Source organism: Ahaetulla prasina, chromosome 3, assembly GCF_028640845.1.
Source record: "Ahaetulla prasina isolate Xishuangbanna chromosome 3, ASM2864084v1, whole genome shotgun sequence".
Lineage (NCBI taxonomy): Eukaryota > Metazoa > Chordata > Lepidosauria > Squamata > Colubridae > Ahaetulla > Ahaetulla prasina.
In genome coordinates this window covers 114863030-114884660 of record NC_080541.1, presented here as the reverse complement: position 1 = coordinate 114884660, position 21631 = coordinate 114863030, and the positions used below count along the sequence as shown (strand labels likewise).

The 21631-nt window shown below is 46.0% G+C and overlaps 1 protein-coding gene across 3 annotated transcripts in view; it reads left to right on the top strand.

Annotated features, from left to right (window-relative positions):
* The window catches only part of LOC131196385 (5'-AMP-activated protein kinase subunit beta-2), a 69251-nt gene that overhangs the window by 23755 nt on the left and 23865 nt on the right, over positions 1 to 21631 (top strand). For all 3 annotated transcript variants that reach the window (XM_058179161.1, XM_058179158.1, XM_058179157.1), the window contains 2 exons: positions 10002 to 10122; positions 10203 to 10336. In XM_058179161.1, the coding sequence (XP_058035144.1) occupies positions 10002 to 10122; positions 10203 to 10336 (255 nt within the window). The remainder of the gene's footprint in view (positions 1 to 10001; positions 10123 to 10202; positions 10337 to 21631) is intronic.

Below are 21631 nucleotides of genomic sequence, written 5' to 3'. Positions count from 1 at the left end.
GACCACCTTAGGTGGGAAGGTAACAGTGTTCCGTGTGCCTTTGGCGTTAAGTCATGCCGGCCACATGACCATGGAAACATCTTTGGACAGCGCTGGCTCTTTGGCTTTGAAACGGAGATGAGCACCGCCCCCTAGAGTTGGGAACAACTAGCACGTATGTGCGAGGGGAACCTTTACCTTTACACTGTTACATAACAGAACACATAATTATCATGTATACACAAATGTTAGAAGTTGAAAGGTTATGATTATGCATATCTCAATAATATTATTGTACTGTGTTTAAAATGTATTGACCCAGACAATACACTGTTCACCAAGCATTTATGGATGTTTAAAAAAACTATAAATAAAACTATTAAAAAAAATCCTGCACCTAATCAAGTGACAATTTTGGTTGCCATCACTGAAGAAGGACATAGAGAGCTATGTGGCTAGCTGCCACATCTGTGCCTCTGCCAAAAGGCGATAAGGGAAAACACCCAGTCTTCTCCAGCTAGTAGCAGAAGCTAAACCCCATGGAAAGAGCTATCAATGGACTTTATAGTAGAACTGTCCAAAAAATCAGATAATACATTGATTTGGGTGATAACCAATTTATTTTCCAAGCAAGTGCATTTTATACCCTATCAAAAAATCCCCTTCATGCACACTTTAGCTAAACTATTCATGTAGCACATCTACTGGCTGCATGGTGCTTCAGAAAGAATAATCTCAGATCATAGAGCCCAATTCACTTTGCAGTTTTGGCAGGAATTTCTGGGGATCGCTTGGCCTCAGTTCCTTGCATCATCCAGCCACTAATGGTTCCAGTGAATGTGCAAATGGTGTCATGGAGGAGTACTTCAAATGTTATTAATTATCAACAAGACAATTGGATGGATCTCCTCCCTTTTGTGGAGGTTGTAGACAACCAGTACACAGTAGAACCAGGTTCACTCCAAGTGGCCATAGGACAAGACTTTGTATCTATCACTGAATTACCTCAGGTCATTCTGTTGACTGCATTACTGAAGGATTTAATTGCCAATTACAGAACACCTGGCCAGTGGTGAGAAAAGTTTTTAATGAAGCTAGGGAAGCATACAAAAACAGACTGCTAAAAAGCGCATTAAGCCAGAAGACTTTAAGATGGGAGACAAGGTCTATCTAACAAATTCCTACGATCTAGACAACCATCCAAAAGTTGGGGCAAAAATATGTTGGACTTTTCCCGATTAAAAGGATTATTAACTGTAGAACTTGAGCTGCCAAAAACGCTCAAACAGGTACACCTGATTTTCATTGAAGTCTATTGGAACCAGAAATCGCATCTTCCCTTTGTCTCGAATTGCAACCACCTCCCAACTCCATTATGATCAAGGAAGAACAGCACTTTGAAGTCAATGACATTTTGGATTGTCCTATGCATTGGGGAAAAAACCCAGTACTTGATAGCTTGGGAAGACTCCCTCCTCAGAAATGGAATGGGCCAATTCCAGTGGTGGGATTCAGTCAGTTCACACCAGTACAGCAGAACCGGTAGCTACTTTTTTATTGAGTTTGACAAACCAATTATGATGAATCTGTGTTTTCTGGAACACGTCTGGTTTTCATTCAACTTCCAGTGTAGGAGAGATGGGGAAGTGAAAAACGGGTTGGAGGAGAAGCGAAAGGCAGCCACCTTCCTTGAACTTGGAGAGGGGACGACTGAAGAGTGAATCTGTGCAGCTGATTCAGAGGACCCAGGCAAAAGGAAAAGAGAACCTTTTCCCACTGGGAAAATAGAGGGAGCCAGATGAGTGGTGGGTAGGCAAAAGAGTGGGATTAAAAGGCGGACCCAAGCTGAGACAGATTTGGGAGGGAAGTCATGTGGAGAAGGTGCAGAGACACACACACACACACACACACACACGGAAAGAGCGAGAAGAGAGCAATAGATTACACAGGATTGAGGATTTGAGCAGAAGCTTCTGGAGAACAAGAGGAAGCTCCTGGGCAAAAGTCAGTGAGGCGGTTGTGTGAATTTCGAGGCTCCCCCCCTCACTCTCTTGGTCCTGCTCACTCTCAGCCTCAAATTCAGCAAGGCTCAAATCCACCAGCACACTTAGAAGTACAAATCTCCTTTGAGAGGAACTTAATGGTCATTGCAACAGAAGTGGGCTTGAGATGCATAGGGAAAAACGCTTCGTTATTGCAACTTGAACTTAGAGGAGAAATGCATCAGACAAAAGTTTCTGGAAAGTGATTTGTTAGAAACCTGAGCCGCGCATGCATGTATAATAGATATGCCACCATGTTAAAATACTGGTAGATGCCAGCCTTCCCTCTGCCGGGCGTGGGCGGCTGTTGGAGAGACACGGGCCTTTTTCAGGACCTGGTGCCCAGATGCCCTCACTTCCCCCAAGCATTGTTTTGCTAACATGATTTCCAGCTCTTACATTTCTCCATCGCATTTCTCGGCATTGTGTGCAAAAGTTTGTGGGACTAAAAAAAAAAAGTTCAATCAATCAATTCCAACTTCTAGCAGAAAAAAAAAGCTCTCACAAAGTTGAAAGTGATTGAACTTTTTTTTTAGTCCTACAAACTTGTTTTCCTGCACACAACATCGAGAAATGCTGCGGAGAAACACAATGGAGCTGAAAATCAGGTAGGCAAAGAAATGCTTGGAGAAAGCGAGGGCATCTGGGTGGTGATGGGTGGTGCAAGCTCCATGGCATTGTGCTACAATGGAGAAACGGGAAATGGACCAGCTGGTGCAAGAGAAGGAGGAGGCCACTTTCCCACTTCTCCATGTTCCTCCTTCCTGTGTGCCAGCCACTCCATTTCCCGTTTCTTTATTGCAGCACAGCGCCCAGGATCCTCTGATAGCAGGGGAGTAATTTAACAACCGGTTTGCCCAGGGTCAAGTTGGCCGTCTTGGGAGGCTCGTCCCACATGGGCAGCAGGCCCCTCCTCCCACAATGTCCAACCTGACCCTGGGTGAACCGGTTGTTAAATTATTTCAGTTCTACCACTGGCCAATTCCCAACATATTAAGGCTTCCAAACTGCTTTTAAAAATATCCAGATAAACCCCATTAAGCTGTTAAGAAACTCTGTGTGTCTCTCCCGCCCTTCTTTTTTTCTTTTGCAGAACTAACATCTCTGTTAAGAGGGGCAGAATGTCAGCTCTGCCTGGTTCAGCTTGGCACCTCTCAGGCATCCTGCCATCAAAGGCTTGGGGGGGCAGGATGGAAGGGCAATAAAGCTCTATATGTAGATGATGGGAAATAGGGGAGAATAAGTGATAAAGACCGAGCAGCCTGGGTCTAGTTTGTGCTAGCATCCCAAGGCCAACTATCCTGAGAAAATATATGGATTACCCCCAAACAGCATTCTCAAAGCATTTTGGCAAACTCCAATTAGCTTGAAACATACTGGTCATGGAGGGAGGGATGGGTTGTAGCCAAACCTTTCTGTATCTTGTAAGTGCAAGAAAATTCAGAGCTAGACTTTACTGCAGCCTACACCAAAAAGAACCCTCTGCTTTAACTAGTGTAGTCGAGGGTCTTTCCTAAGGGAACAGATTGGAGCAGATCTGACAGTATGAAAAGTTGCTTTCTTGATGCTGTGTATGCAGATTTAAATAAGTCAGCATTCCAAGCTGCAAATGGCCTTCTGTGATAAGGGCATTCTTGTGAATATAGATAATTGCAAAGATACCATAGGAACTGAAGAGCAATCATCAATCACTTCCTTTGCAATCATTAGTACTGAGTTTTAGTGATCATCCAGTTAGTTTTCATTTCTTTGTCGAGTTAGGCAGGATTCCACTGGAAATTCTAGTAGTTTTTGATATGGAAGAGAGAGAATTTTCTGAATTGGGTAATTTGACCCATATACCAGATACTATTTTTCAGCAGCTGAATATAAATATGGTATGGTTAAGATCAAGATCTGTACGTGTGCTTCATTGACTATACAAAGCCTTCAACTGTGTTGACCATGATAAACTCTGGAATTGCCTCAAAGAACTGGGAATATTACCACCCCACATCCAGCTCATTCAATCATTGTACTCTGATCAGGCAGCCACTGTAAGGATGGAATCTGGAGAAACAAAATGGTACAGAATTAAAAAGGCACTCAGCAGGGTTGCATCTTATCATTTATACTATTCGACATGTACCCAGGAATAGTTAAGAGAAATGGATATTTGCAGCAATCTACCATAGGGGCTAAAATTAGCAGTAGGAATATCAAACCATCTCTGATATGCAGATGATACAACATTGCTTGCAGAAAGCAAGGAAGATCTGGAGTGGTTAATCCTGAGAGTCAACAATGAAAGAGAAAAATTTGGACTACACCTTAACATCAAGAAATGAAAGATAATGATAACTGCAGAGAACACTCCGATTAGAATGCAAATCAAATGTCAACTGTCCAGTTAGTAAACCCAAAAAAAGGAAACACTTTCGGGAGAATTGAATTCTCCAAAGTAAAATTTTATTGGATACACCATGTTGGTACTGAAGAAATGAAACCAGCTGTTTTCCCAGGCAAATGCTTGCCCAGTTAAACAAACGTTCTCCTTCTCCCCACCCCTAGTTGATCACATTGCCCAATTATGAGACAGTCTTTTGTTAGGAGAATGGTCCCACCCCCTAGTTCATTGGCAAGTTGAAAAGCATTAGGTTTGAAAGAAGCAAAGTGCTTCAATCTTGACATGCGGATCCCTTGAAGGAAAAGGGCACCTGGAAAATATTAAACACAGATTAATTATTGTTGCTTAGGTGGTCTTAATGATAAAGGTTCCCCTCACACATATGTGCTAGTCGTTCCGGACTCTAGGTCTTAGCCTTCACTAATTCCTTTGGGGTATTTTGCATGGAACTTTTCCACTAACTTGTCTGCGCTAACATTTTGGGCACCTACCCACTTTGCATCATTTTAGGGGTATCCTTTCCACTGCACTAAATACTGTAATTTCCCCTTAAACTATCTTGAGTCCAGTATCCTTTTTATCTCATAGTGTTCCCCCACCACCATCACAGGAGGTAGAGGCTTGTCCTTGATTTGCCTCAATTTGGATCCCTGGAAGGGTTACAATAAGCTGCAGTGAAACACTGGGTGGGCTTATCTGAGTACTTTAGGCAACTGTAACTCCACTGTAATGGGTTTATGATCCGAACAATTGGGAACAGACCTATGTACCGTATTTTTCGGTGTATAAGACACACCGGCGTATAAGACGCACCTTAATTTGGGGGGGGAACAAGCAAAAAAGAATTCTGTCTCTGCCTACCATGATCTTGATGCTGGTAGACCGAGGCAGAATTCTTTTTTTCTTGTTTTTTAAAATGTGTGTAAAATTTTGTGCCAAACTGATTTAATTAATATGATTGCTATTCACAATTAAGATCAATTAATATTTAACTGGTTAATATTAATTATGTAAAAAGGCAGTTCCTAGTTTGCTTATCTCTATCAATGCTGATTGGATTTGATGGGGAGTGGAGTTCAGAAATATTTGGAGAACCTGCAGGTTATTTAAAAACAATAAAACACAAGGGCTGCACTAGCTGTGCTTTCAAAGTCTAGTGATTCCCAGAAGGGAGTACATAAAGATTTCAGCAGTTCAAATTTTTGCAACCCAGATTGGGTAGCCTGAAATACATATGTATCAAATACATATGTATTTGGGTCCTGCTCACGAGCCAAGCTGGTAGCCGGCGCTGTTACATCAACATCTGCAGCAACTGGCTAATTGGGAGACTGGAGCTTCGGCCAGATCCTGAAGGTTCCCGCTGGTTACTGCCATACTCCTTAGCACCGTGCTGCGAGGAACTGAGCCCCAAACAGTCATGTGGACCACGCCACCTGATCTACGATGTCATCTTCCACCCACGCACCCTGAGCTTGGCTGGCTGCATGATCCAATTCTGCCACCTGGTGAAATTTCTCCCCACAACTGGACCACACCAGCGCCATCCCCCTCAATCGCATCAAGTATAAGGGCGTCCTGCAGGCCATGCTGCTCTGGACACCGCTGGACGCAGGAGTTCAACCGCCCCCAGAACAGGCTGGAGAGCCAGACAATATCCCTTGCCGCCTTTCCCTTTGCCCTACATCTATCCACCACCCAGCCCGCAGTACAAAACTCCAAGACCCCTCCACCCAAGCCAGCCCTGCCTGCCACCACTCTGCAGTGGAGTCTCCATCACCGCTCCTACGTGGACCTTCAGGGATATCGCAACAACCGGGACTCGGCACCTAGCCTGATCCCCTGCAAGTGGGGAGAATGATCATTGAATTGCCATTGCTCAGCTCTGCCGCCCAGGCCCAGTTGGAGATCCATGGCCAGGAACTCCAGCTGGACTCGCAGCGCCCTGCTTCCTACCATCTGTACGTCCCATTGCCCTACGCAGTGGATGAGAGCCGTGGGTGGGCCACGTTCAATAAAGCCACGTGCCCCCCTTCAACTTTTCTGCAAATTGCTTCAGAGAATTGAGAAAAAAATGGTAGAAAATGCCATGCAGGGAAGCAATGCTTCGGGAAATGAGGGAAAAAAACATGAATACTCTTTTCCTCCCCCATTGCCCAAAGCGTTGCTTCCCTGCATGGCGTTTTCTGGCGTTTTTTTCTCTCAGTTCTCTGAAGCAATTTGCAGAAAAGGAGGAGGGCGCGTGGCTTTGCAAATTGCTTCAGTGAATTGAGGAAAAAAATGCCGGAAAACGCCATGAAGGGAGGGGACGCTCTTTTTCCTCCCCCATTGCCCGAAGCATTGCCTTTGAGTAGCGTCGTAGGCTGTCAACGGCAGCTGAGGCAGACTGGCTCGAAGCGAGCGCTCCTGCTGCGGCTGTAACTGTGCTAGGCACTCCCATGCTCAACGAGCTGGAGGGGAGGCCTGGCAGCTGTCCTAGAGCCGAGTGTTGTCGCTGCTTCTTCAAAAGGATTCGGGCAGCCTGGCTCGCAAAGAGCTCGCAAAGAGCGCTCTTACCATGGCTATGTTGATGCCGAAACAGCAGCCTCTTTCCACACATAGGATTTTCAGCCAACAACCTCCGAAGGGTGGGAGGCGGCAGGTGGGCGGGGCTACATTCGGCATATAAGACACACCCAGATTTTCACTGTCTTTTGGGGAGTAAAAAGATGCATTTTATATGCCAAAAAATACGGTACTTAGGATCCAATTTCTTACAAGGTTGATTCAGCTTTATGTATTTTGTAGACAGGTAAACTCTCTCCCCGATTCTCAACTTCTGAGGGGCTCTCTTCTCATACGCCTGTCTTTTGTGACTCCCTGACCTTATTCAAGGCTTTCTTCATGCTTCCCAAGCAGCTTTCAAGGTATCCATCCATTCAGCTATTGTTATCTAGGGAGGAGGTTCCCTCGGAAACTCTGCCATTGGTCCAAATTCAACCCTTGTGGTTACATTAAAAAGGGTGAATCCAGTACAGTTGGTTTGCTGATAGATTACATAGAAACATAGCTATTGAGCCACCTATTGCATTAGTTTTTTCTTCCACCCCATTGTTGCACAGATGGAACCCCAAACTGGGATGACCCTATTTGCTTTAGTAACCCCCACCAAAACTTTGCTGTAAGCTGCACCTCCTCCCCAATCTGAAATGATGTGCCTTGGGACCCCATGCAGCCAGTAAATGTGCTGCATGAACACCTTGGCCAACTTCTGAGCTGAGGGAAGCTTTGGGAATGCAATGAAGTCCGCTTGTTTTGAAAACAGATGAACCACAGATTACGTTGCTCCCATTACTCTCCAGCAGTTCCACTATGAAATCCATGGCGATTTCCTCCCATGGTCTGCTAGAGATAGCCACTAGCTGTAGCTGTTGTGACCCAGGCCCAAGTAGGTAGTAAGAAACTCAGTCCATGAAAAAATAAACAAATTTTATTCGAACAGCTGAGAATTATTTCATTCCCAGCGTCATTTAACTCAAATTAAAACAAATGCCTCCCTACACAAATTCCTCAATTCTCTCGCAAACCTTGGTCCAATTAGACAAACTGCCAAAGGCCTTTCTTGGCAAACATTCACAAGTCACGAAAATAAAGGCAAGACATAGACGAAGCAGAAGACAAAGCTACCAATGTTGTTTTCTGGCTACAATATAACGTTTATTCTTGGCCTTATTTGAGATTCCTAGCTGCAATGGAGAGCAAAGCTAGGGTTGACCCCGGCCACTTCTCTCTGCCACAGTGCTTCCTGGACGTGGCTTACAGCTCTGAGCCCAAAGTGGTGGGAGGTGAGAGCTGCCTTGGCGACCAGCCTCGGGCTCTTCGTAATCCACATAGAACGTGCTCGAATCTGTGCCGAGACCAGGGCCCCGGGAGGGCATGGGCAAAGACTTTTATGGTTTGTTTTGTGCCTCGCAGAAGCAGAGACAAGCGGGAGACCCAAGAGCACACAGCGTCCCAGCACAGTGCTCTCTCCTGAGGGCTGCCTACCCACCAGCTGGACTAGCCCAGAAGCGGCGTGTGCCCTGGCCATGGGCTGGATGTGGGACTTGAGATGGAGGGGAGGCCGAGCAGGCAGCCCTCAGGGGAGAGTACCATGCTGGGGCACTGTCTGCTCTCAGGCTTCCTGCCTGTCTCTGCTTCTGTGAGGCAGAAAGAAAGCCCTTGCCTCTCACCACTTCAGGCTCAGAGCTGTAAGCCACATCCAGGAGGCACTACAGCAGAGAGAAGCGGCTGGGATCAACTTTAGCTTTGCTGTACATTGCAGCTAGGAATCTCAAATAAAGTCGATAATGAACATTGTGTTATAGCCACCCCTGGCGCTAGATCGGCCCCTCCATTGCAGCCGTAAGCAAGCAGAACATCAGCAGCCCCATGGGTTCCTTCTGGATGGGGCTTTTGTGATCCACTAGCAGCTTGCGAAGCTGGCAGTGGAGTCGGACAGTGAGGAGGCTGAGGAGGACAATGGATCAGTCCTGGAGTCAGGGGAAGGCCCGGACAAGGGCTGTGCTTTGGAGGCAGAGATGAGGCCAGGGCCATCTGGGAGCAATGCGTGGACTCCAGAGACGAACAGCAGAGAGGCAGAGGAACAGGAGGAGCCTGTTCCTAGTGCACGTATGCAAAGAGCTGCCAGAAGGCAAGAGCAGCTAAAGCAAAAAGGATGACTCGGGAGTAAAGCAAGGGGATGATTGCCCCGCTCCCATAAGGCTTAAAAGAGCAGCCATGGCTCTTGGGTTTTTTGTAGGAAAGCAATGTTGCTACAATTGTTTCTTGTCTTCTGTTTCTGAACTTCATGGGGTTCTTGGCAAAAAAAAGCGTTTGGCAGGGTGCCAAAGAAAACAAAGGCTTGTGATAAAGCAGAAGGATTTTTTCTGAAGGACTTTGTTTTGGACTTAATTTGGACTATGGTGAGAATGAAGTAATTCTCAGCTGCTCTAATAAAATATGTTTGTTTAGGACTGATTGTGTCTGGTAATAACTACTTGGGCCTGGGTCACAACAGGGACTGTTGGAGCAGCTGCCACATTGCAAGGCAGGAGTCAGAGCATGGGTGACCTGGCTGCAAGGGACCTGAGGTAAGCTGGCGCGTGGCATGTGGGACAGGTCCAACCCTCTGCCTCGTATCGGCACTGGCACACTGCAGTCTCCTGTCCCACTGTGAGCAAGGAGAAGTAGGCCTCCCATACATGGGGAAAAAAAATAAGACACCTCAAAAAATAAGCCCTAGTGCTTATTTTGGGGCCTGAAAGAAAATAAGACCTGACCTTATTTCGGGAAAACATGGGTATCCATCATCTCCTGGTTAATCTTATTGAAGAAGATGAGAAAGAAAGTCCCCATAGTGAGTTCACAGCTAAAACAGAGTTTGAACTAAATTAAAACTGGTACGCTTCCTTCTTCTCCAGTCTGAAATGTAAAGATTGGGCATTATGGAGTTGGATCTACAATGTGAACATGATCAGGACAGCCTTTATACAGTTCTTGTTTTGTGAGCAAAATCTCTCAATTGTGAGCATTTGAGTTTATATAAATTCTTAATTCTGTCTTCTTTTTTTTAGCCTGTAGTGACCAGTCAGATGGGAACAATAAACAATCTGATTCATGTCAAAAAATCAGATTTTGAAGTGTTTGATGCTTTAAAAGTTGACTCCCTTGAAAGTTCAGAGACTTCCTATCGAGGTGACTTTTCTTCCACTTTTAGCATGAACATTAAAAATGATGAGCTGGTTTCTTTACTCACACTGTTTAATTTTCAATAGAACTTTCTGGCTCCCCTCCTGGAATTTATGGCCAAGATATGTATGTATATCGGCCTGAAGAGCGATTCAAATCTCCGCCAATTCTTCCTCCCCATCTTCTACAAGTCATCCTTAACAAGGATACTAACATTTCCGTGAGTACCAGTTCCTAAATGCATATCTGTAGTACCATCTCTACAAATCAATCTGGCAGGATTGGGGTACTCCGGGTTACTTCAATTAAACATTGCCATCTATCAAGACCCCGGAAATATACCACCTCTATTGTAATGCCTGCCATTTGGAATCTTCCGCTTGTGACCTGGATGGCCTCCACCCTACTGGTCTTTCAAAGGGCCAGAAGATTTGGCTCTTCTCCCAGGCCTATGGCAAGGATCAGTTAAGCCACCTTGTATTCTTTTATTTTTTCCATTCAAGTCTGGCTCTATTACCTTGCTTTTATTTCCTACTTTTGATTTTAATTGTATTTTAAAAAAAAATTACTTGTGAGCAGGCTGATGTCATTGGGAGTCAAGAGGAATACCAAAATAAAACTATTGGTTTTTTCAGCACTTGGCGTTCTAACTTGATGTGCTCCTCCACCATCTTGCTGAATATGAAAATGTCAGTTAGATAGACTAAAGCCTTCTTGTTCATGCAGCACCTCATTGATCAGCTGCATGAAGACCAGCGTTCCCTGTAATCCAAACAGCATGACTTTAAACCTGAAGCTGCCTAATGGGCAGTTGAAGGCAGTCTTCCATTCCCCCTCCTCTTTAATGCGCACACAGTAGTATGCCTCTCAGGTCTAGCTTAGTGAACACCTTGCCCTTTGCCAGGGGACTTAGCATGTCTTTCATTAGGAGTAGAGGATAGGTGTTTTCCACACATGGCATTAATTCCACAGAAATCCACAGAGCACAGAGCCTCCCCCTCCCCCCCACCCTAGATTTGGTGGGCTTGATAAAACCCCTTGCTACGTTGGCATCGATGTACTTTCTCAACTCATCCATTTCTCTGAGGGTCATGGAGTACATCTTTGGCTTAGGCAGCTTAGCCCCTGACCCAAATTCTATCGCACAGTCAGTGGGGCAGTGGGGGGGGGGAATAAGGCATTGCATTCTTGTTCACTGAATGTGTCTGCCAGGTCTCTATGCACCTTAGGCACCTGGGGACAGCCCGGTCGCACGTCCACCGTGGCTGCTACCATCTCCCGCGGGTTGGGGTCATTTGGGGGCTTTGATGGCTCAGCCTTGCCCTGGGGGGGCAATGACAGTGGGCTCGCTCCTATTCTTTGCTTTCGATAGCCATTTTTCCACATAATGGTAGGGCCCCACTCGTCCAGCCAGGCGAGGTCTAGAATGAGTGATTCTGTCATCTTTGGAGGTACAACGAAGCATATGAGTGAGGCGACCCATTTCCAGCCTCATGAGTTCAGTGACTATATTGGCCGAGGCTCCGCCTATTAATGTCCCATCGACTTGCTCAAAGCGTATGGGGGAGCGCCAAGGGCGTTGTGCCTATCCCTAGCTTCTGGACAGTGGGCAGGCCGATTAGGCTCCTGGTGTATCCAGTGTCTATGATGGCCTCTATGTCCCCATGAGCTCCTGTTCGGGGCATAACTATTTGGGACTTTATGGCAAAGGGGCAGATGGCCTCACTTATCATTGGGTCATCTTCACTGGCCTTGCTGTCTTCACTGGCAGTATCTGGTGGGTCTTCCGGAGCCGAAGCTTCTCCCCCTTGTGAAGGGAGGTGGGGAACCTCAGTGCTTTGCCATGCAAGTTTCCCTTTCTCCAGTGGTTTACGTAGAGTTCTCTTTCCCTTGGGACCAGCCGGGGTCTCCGCCTGGGGAGCAGGTGCCAGTTCCAGGCACTCTGATGTTCGGTGACCCTGCTGACCACACCTGAAGCACTTGATGGTGGCTTTGGAGGTCAGTCTCAGCTTGTCAGCCTGCTTCACACTGGTTAGGTACCCCAGGGCCTGCTTTGGCTTTTTCTCTGGTGTGGGTTTCTGGTGCGGGTGGATCTCATGGTCCATGGCCACTGCCATTTGATACCACTCCTGGATGTGATCAGGGACTCCTTGGAAGGTGCAGGCTTGCTGGAGATCTTGCTACAGAGCATTTTTGAAATGGTGGATGAAAAGGCATTCCAGCCAGTTTCTTAGTTTTCCCGCCACTCTCTGGAATTTCCAGACCAGCTCCTTTGCACGCCTGCCTCTCTGCTTTAGCTCCTTGATTTTGGCCTCAGCCACTTGCCCTTGGGCAGTGTCTTCAAATTAGGTCTTCAGCAGCTGTAGAAATTCATCAGCGTCGTCCAGTTCTGGGGCTCCATCGTGTAATTGGGCTCTGCATTCTGCTGCTTCCCCACCCATGTTATCCGCAATAGCTGAGATCATCTCCTGGTCGGATTGGTACTGAGACCCATAGTGGTCAAGGTGGGACCAGATCCAGTTCAAAATATAGGCCAGCTTTGCAGGAGTCCCATCAAAGGTGGCTCTGAAGCGCAGGGGAGTGGCTGGAGGCACTGGCAGTGGCATTGGGGCTGGCTGGGGAGCTGGGGATGGCATCCATTGGCATTGAACCCACCCCTGGCTGGGATAGAATGCTCATCCAGGGAGGATCTGATCCGTGGGAGGTAGTCAATGGGGTGGTTGGTGAGAAAGGCTACCTTGCCTCTGGCCTGGCCCAGAGAACCTGGCTGCTGGCTGGCAAAGGCTCCCAGCTGAGCTGTCATCCCAGTCCACCGGGCTTGGCTGTTAGGAGGGAGCTGAGCCATGCTGCCGATGCTAATTTGGCCATATCTCTTGGGGAGAATGGCTAGAGATTGACTTCTTGAAGGCGGAGGGAGGCCCCACTCCCTGGATTCACTGATCTCAAGGGGCCTGTGGCTCTCCACTCGAAGACTGGTGTGCTCTGCCTAGGCTGATGCAATCTGGGGCTCTTGGAACAACTGACCACTTGCCACGTCTGTATCGGCTCGATATGTGTCTTGGTGCAACAGGCTCTCCACCAACTCTTGGGGTGCCAGTAGCCCCGTGCCATTGTCCCACTGGGAGGGATCCACTTGAGCAAACAGCCCAGATAATAATTAATGGTACTTTAACAGAAGTTTTTAAGATTGCGAAAGGAACAAGACAGGGATGTCTTTTATCACCATTATTGTTTATTTTAAACAATATCCAGCCATTATTGGATGAAATAAGAGAATCAAAAGAGACAGAGGGAATTAAAGTTAGACAATATGAATATAAACTCAGAGCTTTTGCAGATGACTTGGTGATTACTTTAACAAATCCTATAAATTCAAGTGTTTCTCTGTTGGAAATAATTGATTGATATGGAAAGGTTTCAGGGTTTAAGGTAAATCAGCATAAAACAAAAGTGATAATAAAAAATATGACCACACAACAAAAAGAAAAATTAGAGGAAATAACAGGATTTGAAATTGTAAAAAAGGTTAAATATCTAGGGGTTTATATTACATCATCAAATGTGAAATTGTACAAGAATAATTTTGAGATGTTATGGCAAAAAGTTCAGAAGGAGTTGATTGTTTTGAAAAAAATGCAATTATCGCTGCTGGGGAGAATAGCTGCTATCAAAATGAATGTTTTACCTAGATTTTTATTCCTCTTTCAGATGATACCAATAATTAAGAAAAATAAAAATTTGGAGGAATGGCAGACTGGAATTAATAAATTTATATGGGAAGGTAAAAAAGCGAGGGTTAAAATGAAAATAATTCAAGATTCACGGGAAAGGGGAGGCTTAAAAATGCCCAATTTTAAATTATACTAGGAAGCAGCTGCTCTCTCTGCAATAAGTGATTGGTTTAATCTAACGGAGGAAAGAATTCTGAATATAGAAGGTTATGACTTGCTATATGGATGGCATACATATTTAATTTATGACAAAAAAGTGGATAAGGCTTTTAAAAATCATGTGTTAAGAATTGCTCTCTTGTGTGTTTGGAAAAAATACTCTTATAAACTAAATTATAAGGTTCCTATGTGGGCGAGTCCCAGGCATACAATAGAGAATATATATATAGAACAGAGTCAGGAAATGATTACATATAAAGATCTTTTGTATATTGAAAGAAGTAATTTGCAATTAAAATCTCTGCACGTATTAAAAGAAGAAGGGAAAAATTATACTTGGTTTCAATATGGGCAATTACGTGCTAGATGGAAGGAAGATTAGAAAATTGGTATAGTGCAGAATGAGGAAAATTTGGTAAAGCAAATTAGAAATCAGTCTCAGGAGCATATAAAGAGATTGTATAATGTGTTATTTGAAATAGATTCTGAAAGGATTTGGTAAAGGATTTTATGATAAAGTGGGCACAAAATTTCAGGAGCCAATATTATTGGAAACTTGGGAAAAAATTTGGGTTAGAAATGTTAAATTTACGCAGGCACAGAATTTAAGGGAAAATTTTTATAAAATGTTTTATAGATGGCATTTAGATCCTAAGAAATTATCGTGTATGTATCCAGATATGCAAGCAAAATGTTGGAGATGTAATTGTGATGACGCTACATATTTTCATATTTGGTGGACTTGCAAGAATATTAAGGCTTTTTGGATAAGAATTTGGTGGATTTTACAAAATGTTTTGAAAAAGAAGATAAAGTTCCTGCCACAATTTTTTTTACTGGGAATTATCACGGACTGTACAGTAATTGAGACTAAATTGATTTTAAATCTAATAACAGTGGCAAGATTACTGATAGGACAGTATTGGAAGAAAAAAGAATTACCTACAATAGAAGAATGGATATTGAAAGTTGCCAATTTGGCTGAGATGGCAAAAATCTCAGCCTTTTTGAAAGAAAATATGCAAGAAAAATACTTAAATGAATGGAAAAAATGGATTGACTATATTCAAAACAGATATCAGATGAAGAGATATCAGACTGCCTTTGAATGATTAGGATGTATTATTTCTGATTGCGTTGGGGGAGGTTAGGATTTGATGAGAAATGCAGGAGTATAATTGACTTAGGAGGGAAAATTTTTAGCATATGTTTGTTTTATTTTTAACTATACCTTGTGTTTGTTCCGGGAAGTCGGAGGGGGAGTGGGGAGGGGGGAAAGGGGGGGCAAAGCTTTTTTTTGTAAAAACTTTTTCAATTTAAAAAAAAAAAAAGCTAAACTAAGTCCCTGGGATGACCCAATGGACCGTAGGAAGTCCTTCCAGAACTTAGCAGTAAACTGGACTCAGCGGTCTGATACTATCCTCTTTGGAACGCCATGTAGTCTGTAAATGTGCTTCACATAGAGTTTCACCAATTTCCTCACCGACAGTAATCCGCTGCAGGCGGTGAAGTGGGCTTGTTTGGAAAACAAATCAAGGACTGTCCATATCACTGTATTGCCTCCGCTGGCAGGGAGCTCAACGATGAAGTCCATAGCAATTTCTTCCCACGGCCTTGTGGGTTCGTCCGTGGTCTGGAGAAGACCAGGGGGTTTCCCTGGTCTTGATTTCATGGTGGCGCAGGTGGCGCAGCTCCTCACATAGTCCTCTACATCAGTTTTCATTTTTGGCCACCAGAATTGCCTCCTAGTCAAATGGAGGGTTTTTAAAAACCCGAAATGGCTTCCCAGTCGAGAGTCATGGCTTTTGTGGAGTACCGTAAGCCGCATACTGGATGTTACATAAATCTTGCTCCCTTTCCAAGCTAGTCCTTTTCTTAGGGTCAAGTTCGTTAGGTTGTCTTTGAGCCAGGCATCTGTCTTAAGGGCTGATTTTAGCTCCGTCAACAATCTGCCCTCTGGGATGTTGGTACCATGGCGTGGTTGTGCCCTGACACGAGCTTGGCCCGCTGGTTGGGTTTCCAGAATCATAGCGTGGACTATCTCCTCTCGTTGACTGTCAAATTGGGGCTTTCTTGAGAGGGCATCAGCTAGTAGGTTCTGCCCCCCTGGGATGTATTTGAGGTTGAAGTGAAACCACTTGAAGTATTGAGCCCATTGAACCTGTTTAGGGGAGAGTTTTCAAGGGGTTCTTAAGGCCTCGAGGTTCTTGTGGTCTGTCCACACTTCAAATGGTTCTTTTACCCCTTCCAGGAAGTGCCTCCAGGAGAGGAGGGCCCACCGTACAGCAAAAGCTTCTTTTTCCCAAACCGCCAACCTGCGTTCTGTGTCTGTCAACTTTTTAGAAACGTAAGCACAGGGCATTCGGTCATTTTGGGCATTTCTTTGCATTAAGACAGCTGCTACGGCCACATCACTTGCATCTGCTTGGACCATGAATGGTTTACTTGGGTCGGGGTGCTGGAGAATGGGTTCCATTGCGAACAGGCGTTTCAGCTGCTCAAAGGATTTTTGACAGCTCATTGTCCAAGCCAGGGATTGGCTAGGTTTTGGCTTGCCAGGAGACGGACCAGTCTTTAGCAATTCTGTCAAAGGGAGAGCAACCTCCGCAAAAGAAGGGATGAATTGATGGTAAAAGTTTGCAAATCCCAGGAAACGTTGAAGCTGTTTACGCATGCGTGGGGGTTGCCAGTCCTTTTACTTTTACTTTTCCTGGGTCCATTTCAATCCCTTGGTTTGATACCCGACAGCCCAGGTAGTCCAAAGATTCCTTATGGAATTCGCATTTTGACAGCTTTACGTATAGTTTGGCAGCTAGGAGCTTTTCAGGACCGGTCTAACTAATTTTATATGGTCTTCCATATTCTCACTGTGTATAAGGATGTTGTTGTGTCTTGCCCGCCCTCAGAGCAGCCGGGGCCTTCTTACCTGCTCCCGAACACGGAGGGAAAATTTTTAGCATATGTTTGTTTTATTTTTAACTATACCTTGTGTTTGTTCCGGGAAGTCGGAGGGGGAGTGGGGAGGGGGGAAAGGGGGGGCAAAGCTTTTTTTTGTAAAAACTTTTTCAATTTAAAAAAAAAAAAAAGCTAAACTAAGTCCCTGGGATGACCCAATGGACCGTAGGAAGTCCTTCCAGAACTTAGCAGTAAACTGGACTCAGCGGTCTGATACTATCCTCTTTGGAACGCCATGTAGTCTGTAAATGTGCTTCACATAGAGTTTCACCAATTTCCTCACCGACAGTAATCCGCTGCAGGCGGTGAAGTGGGCTTGTTTGGAAAACAAATCAAGGACTGTCCATATCACTGTATTGCCTCCGCTGGCAGGGAGCTCAACGATGAAGTCCATAGCAATTTCTTCCCACGGCCTTGTGGGTTCGTCCGTGGTCTGGAGAAGACCAGGGGGTTTCCCTGGTCTTGATTTCATGGTGGCGCAGGTGGCGCAGCTCCTCACATAGTCCTCTACATCAGTTTTCATTTTTGGCCACCAGAAATGCCTCCTAGTCAAATGGAGGGTTTTTAAACCCAAAAGGGCTTCCCAGACGAGAGTCATGGCTTTTGTGGAGTACCGTAAGCCGCATACTGGATGTTACATAAATCTTGCTCCCTTTCCAAGCTAGTCCTTTTCTTAGGGTCAAGTTCGTTAGGTTGTCTTTGAGCCAGGCATCTGTCTTAAGGGCTGATTTTAGCTCCGTCAACAATCTGCCCTCTGGGATGTTGGTACCATGGCGTGGTTGTGCCCTGACACGAGCTTGGCCCGCTGGTTGGGTTTCCAGAATCATAGCGTGGACTATCTCCTCGTTGACTGTCAAATTGGGGCTTTCTTGAGAGGGCATCAGCTAGTAGGTTCTGCCCCCCTGGGATGTATTTGAGGTTGAAGTGAAACCACTTGAAGTATTGAGCCCATTGAACCTGTTTAGGGGAGAGTTTTCAAGGGGTTCTTAAGGCCTCGAGGTTCTTGTGGTCTGTCCACACTTCAAATGGTTCTTTTACCCCTTCCAGGAAGTGCCTCCAGGAGAGGAGGGCCCACCGTACAGCAAAAGCTTCTTTTTCCCAAACCGCCAACCTGCGTTCTGTGTCTGTCAACTTTTTAGAAACGTAAGCACAGGGCATTCGGTCATTTTGGGCATTTCTTTGCATTAAGACAGCTGCTACGGCCACATCACTTGCATCTGCTTGGACCATGAATGGTTTACTTGGGTCGGGGTGCTGGAGAATGGGTTCCATTGCGAACAGGCGTTTCAGCTGCTCAAAGGATTTTTGACAGCTCATTGTCCAAGCCAGGGATTGGCTAGGTTTTGGCTTGCCAGGAGACGGACCAGTCTTTAGCAATTCTGTCAACGGGAGAGCAACCTCCGCAAAAGAAGGGATGAATTGATGGTAAAAGTTTGCAAATCCCAGGAAACGTTGAAACTGTTTACGCGTGCGCGGGGGTTGCCAGTCCTTTTACTTTTACTTTTCCTGGGTCCATTTCAATCCCTTGGTTTGATACCCGACAGCCCAGGTAGTCCAAAGATTCCTTATGGAATTCGCATTTTGACAGCTTTACGTATAGTTTGGCAGCTAGGAGCTTTTTCAGGACCGGTCTAACTAATTTTATATGGTCTTCCATATTCTCACTGGGTATAAGGATGGTGTTGTGTCTTGCCCGCCTCAGAGCAGCCGGGCCTTCTTACCTGCTCGAACACGGAGGAATGTATGCCTCCCGGCCCAAGTCCTGGCTCCATGCCCACACAAACTGCAGAAGAAGGAGCATCTCCTCCCCAGCCCTGACTCCATGCCCAGGCAAACGGAGCAGCTAGACCCCTCCCCTCCTCCACAGCATGTGAGCCTGAGGAGGGTTTATTCCCAACAGCTGCTGATTGGTGTGACCCTCCCATCAGAAGGCTGGATAGGCGGAGGCAACAGAAGGAAGGGAGGGGCAGGCCTTAAGGAGTGCTGAGTCATGGAGCCACATCCCATGGCCTATATAAAGGATCTGCTTTCTGGCAGTCTCTGAGTCAGGCAAAGTCGAACTTATCTTGCAGAAGTCACTTACTGGTCTCCTGCCTGCTCTGAGGACTTTGCTAGGACTTTGGGCAGAGCTGCAGAGGCAAGCCTGATTCGATTTCCTGACCCGGCCGTCAGCGGAGGAGTGGGACACGACAGATGTCGTCTAAGTAGACAAGAACCCCATTATATAAGTGGCTATGCAAGGTTTTGTTGATGAGTTGCGTGAAGAGTGCTGGCATCCCTTGGAGCCCGAAAGGCATGACCCAGAACTGGAAACTGCCCAGGGGGCAGTTGAAAGCAGTTTTCCATTCGTCGCCTTCCCGAATGCGTACGCGGTAATAAGCCTCTCGTAAATCCAATTCGGTGAAAACCTTGCCTTTTGCTAGGTGGTTTAATAAGTCCTTCATTAGTGGTAATGGGTAGGTGTTTTGTATGCAAAGGCAGTTCAAATTTCTGAAGTCAATGCATAGCCTTAGAGAGCCATCTTTCTTCTCTTTAAACAACACAGGTGTGGCCAGTGGTGATTTTGCAGATTCGATAAACCCTCTGGCTAGGTTGGTGTCGACGTACCTCCTTAATTAGTAATTTCTGTGGGTGTCATTGAGTACATTCTGGGCTTTGGTAGTTGTACGTCAAGTTGTAACTCAGTTGTACAGTCAGTAGGCCGATGGGGAGGAAGGAGATTACATTCCTCTTCGCTGAAGGCCTTTGCCAAATCTACATATGCTTTAGGAATGCATGGTTCATCTGGAGGTGAGTCAGATACAGTGGCTGCTGGCTCCCCCTGGTGGGTTTCATGCCTCAGTTGTTTATTGGGGGGGGGTAGGTTTTAAGGGAGCGACATCCCATATGATTTTTCTGAACCCATCCTCCCACCTGATTTTTGGGGCCCATTTGTCCAGCCAGGCTAGGCCTAGTATAATATATTCTGATATTTTTGGAATTACTATGAACCTTATAAGTTCGTGATGTTTTCCAATGTCTAAGCCAATCAGTTCTGTAATTTGGGTGGCTGGAACTCCGCCAATTAATGTTCCATTGACTTGATGGAATTTTATTGGGTGTTTTAAGGTTAGTGTTTTGATGCCTTGTTGGTTCACAACTTCCATCCCTATTAGATATCTGGTACAGCCGGTGTCTATAATGGCTTGCACCTCTTTCCTTTCCCCCGTGCCTGGAATTATTAAGTTAACTGTAATAACGAAGGGGGGAATGGGTGCACTTACCATAGGGTCATCCTCTTCGGATGGGTTGTTGGGAGGTGTTTCAGCCGATGGAGGTGCCTTTGTTTCTTCAGTGGGGAGGGGAACGTCCACCGCTTGTCTTCCGAATCGAGTGGTGTTTGTGTTTCCTCTTGGAGGTTTTTTCCCTCGGGCCGCAGTTGTTGGGCGCTGTTGTGGGATGGGTGCTGGAGCCAGGCAGGCCGAAGCTCGGTGTCCTAATTTGCCACAGCGGTAGCATTTTATAACCGTCGGTGATTGATGGATTGAGGGTGTTGCAGATTTAGAGAGTGGAGGTCTGGCTAACAGTCTTTGGGGAGGTTTTTTGGTAGAAGTGGGGGGGGGGGCGGGGGTTGATTTCTCTGTCCAGAGGTACCAGTTGTACCAGTCGTTCAATTGATTAGGTACTCCCCGTATGCTACAGGCTTTTCTGACTTCTTGATTGATTGCCTCTTTGAAATAGTGGAGGAGAATGCGGTTTGGCCAATGGCTGAGGTTTCCGGCTACTCGTCTAAGGTCCCATACAAATTCTTTTAAGGGTCTGTTGCCTTGTTTCATTGTTTTTAAGGTGGCTTCGCTTTCTGCAATACAGTCCTCATCTTCGAATCTGGCTCTGAGCAGTGCCACAAATCCTGCAATATCATTTAATTCTGGAACATGTTCATTGTGGAACTGGGCAATCCATTCAGAGGCCTCTCCCTCATTCATGCCGTCGAAAATGGCATTTATCAAGTCTCTTTCCGATCGGTATTGATGTCCAAATTGATTTACGTGAGCCCAGATTCTGCTGATGAAGTAAGCTAGTTTGTGTGGTGTGCCGTCAAAAGTTGCTTTGAAGAGAGGTGGGGCTGGTGGTGGTGATGGTGGTGGCTGGGCTGCTGGTAGTTGGGGAAGAATTTGTGGGACAGCTGTTGCGGGTTGCTGAATTGGCCCCTTTGGGGGGGTGGGACAGCTGCCGAGACAGACATTGGTTGCTGAGTTGCAGAGGGGGGTGGAATTTCCCCTGGTTGCTGGATCAAAGTTCCTTGTAATGTATTGGCTGAAGGGCCATATGAAAACCAGGGAGGTCCATGGAAGTTCGGAGTGGGAACAGCTGGCTGCCACTGGCATTGGACCCATCCTTGTCCTGGATAGAACGCCCAGCCTGGGGGGATGGAAGCAGGGGGAGGGAGTGCTGGGCCTGGCAGGCGGAAGGTGTCTGTCGGGGGGTTGCACCCCCCAAGCCATTTTTGTTGGGTGCATTCCAGACATGTAAATTCCTTGCTGCACGTGGGAGATGATCGGATGCCCTCTGGAGTCATCGGATTGGGCTTGAGCCTCCCCAATTTTCCCCTCTTTGTAAGGGGGAAAGATGAGCCTAGGATGGGTTAAGTTCCATTTTTCGGGGGGGGCGGGCGGGATGGGCTCATGTGG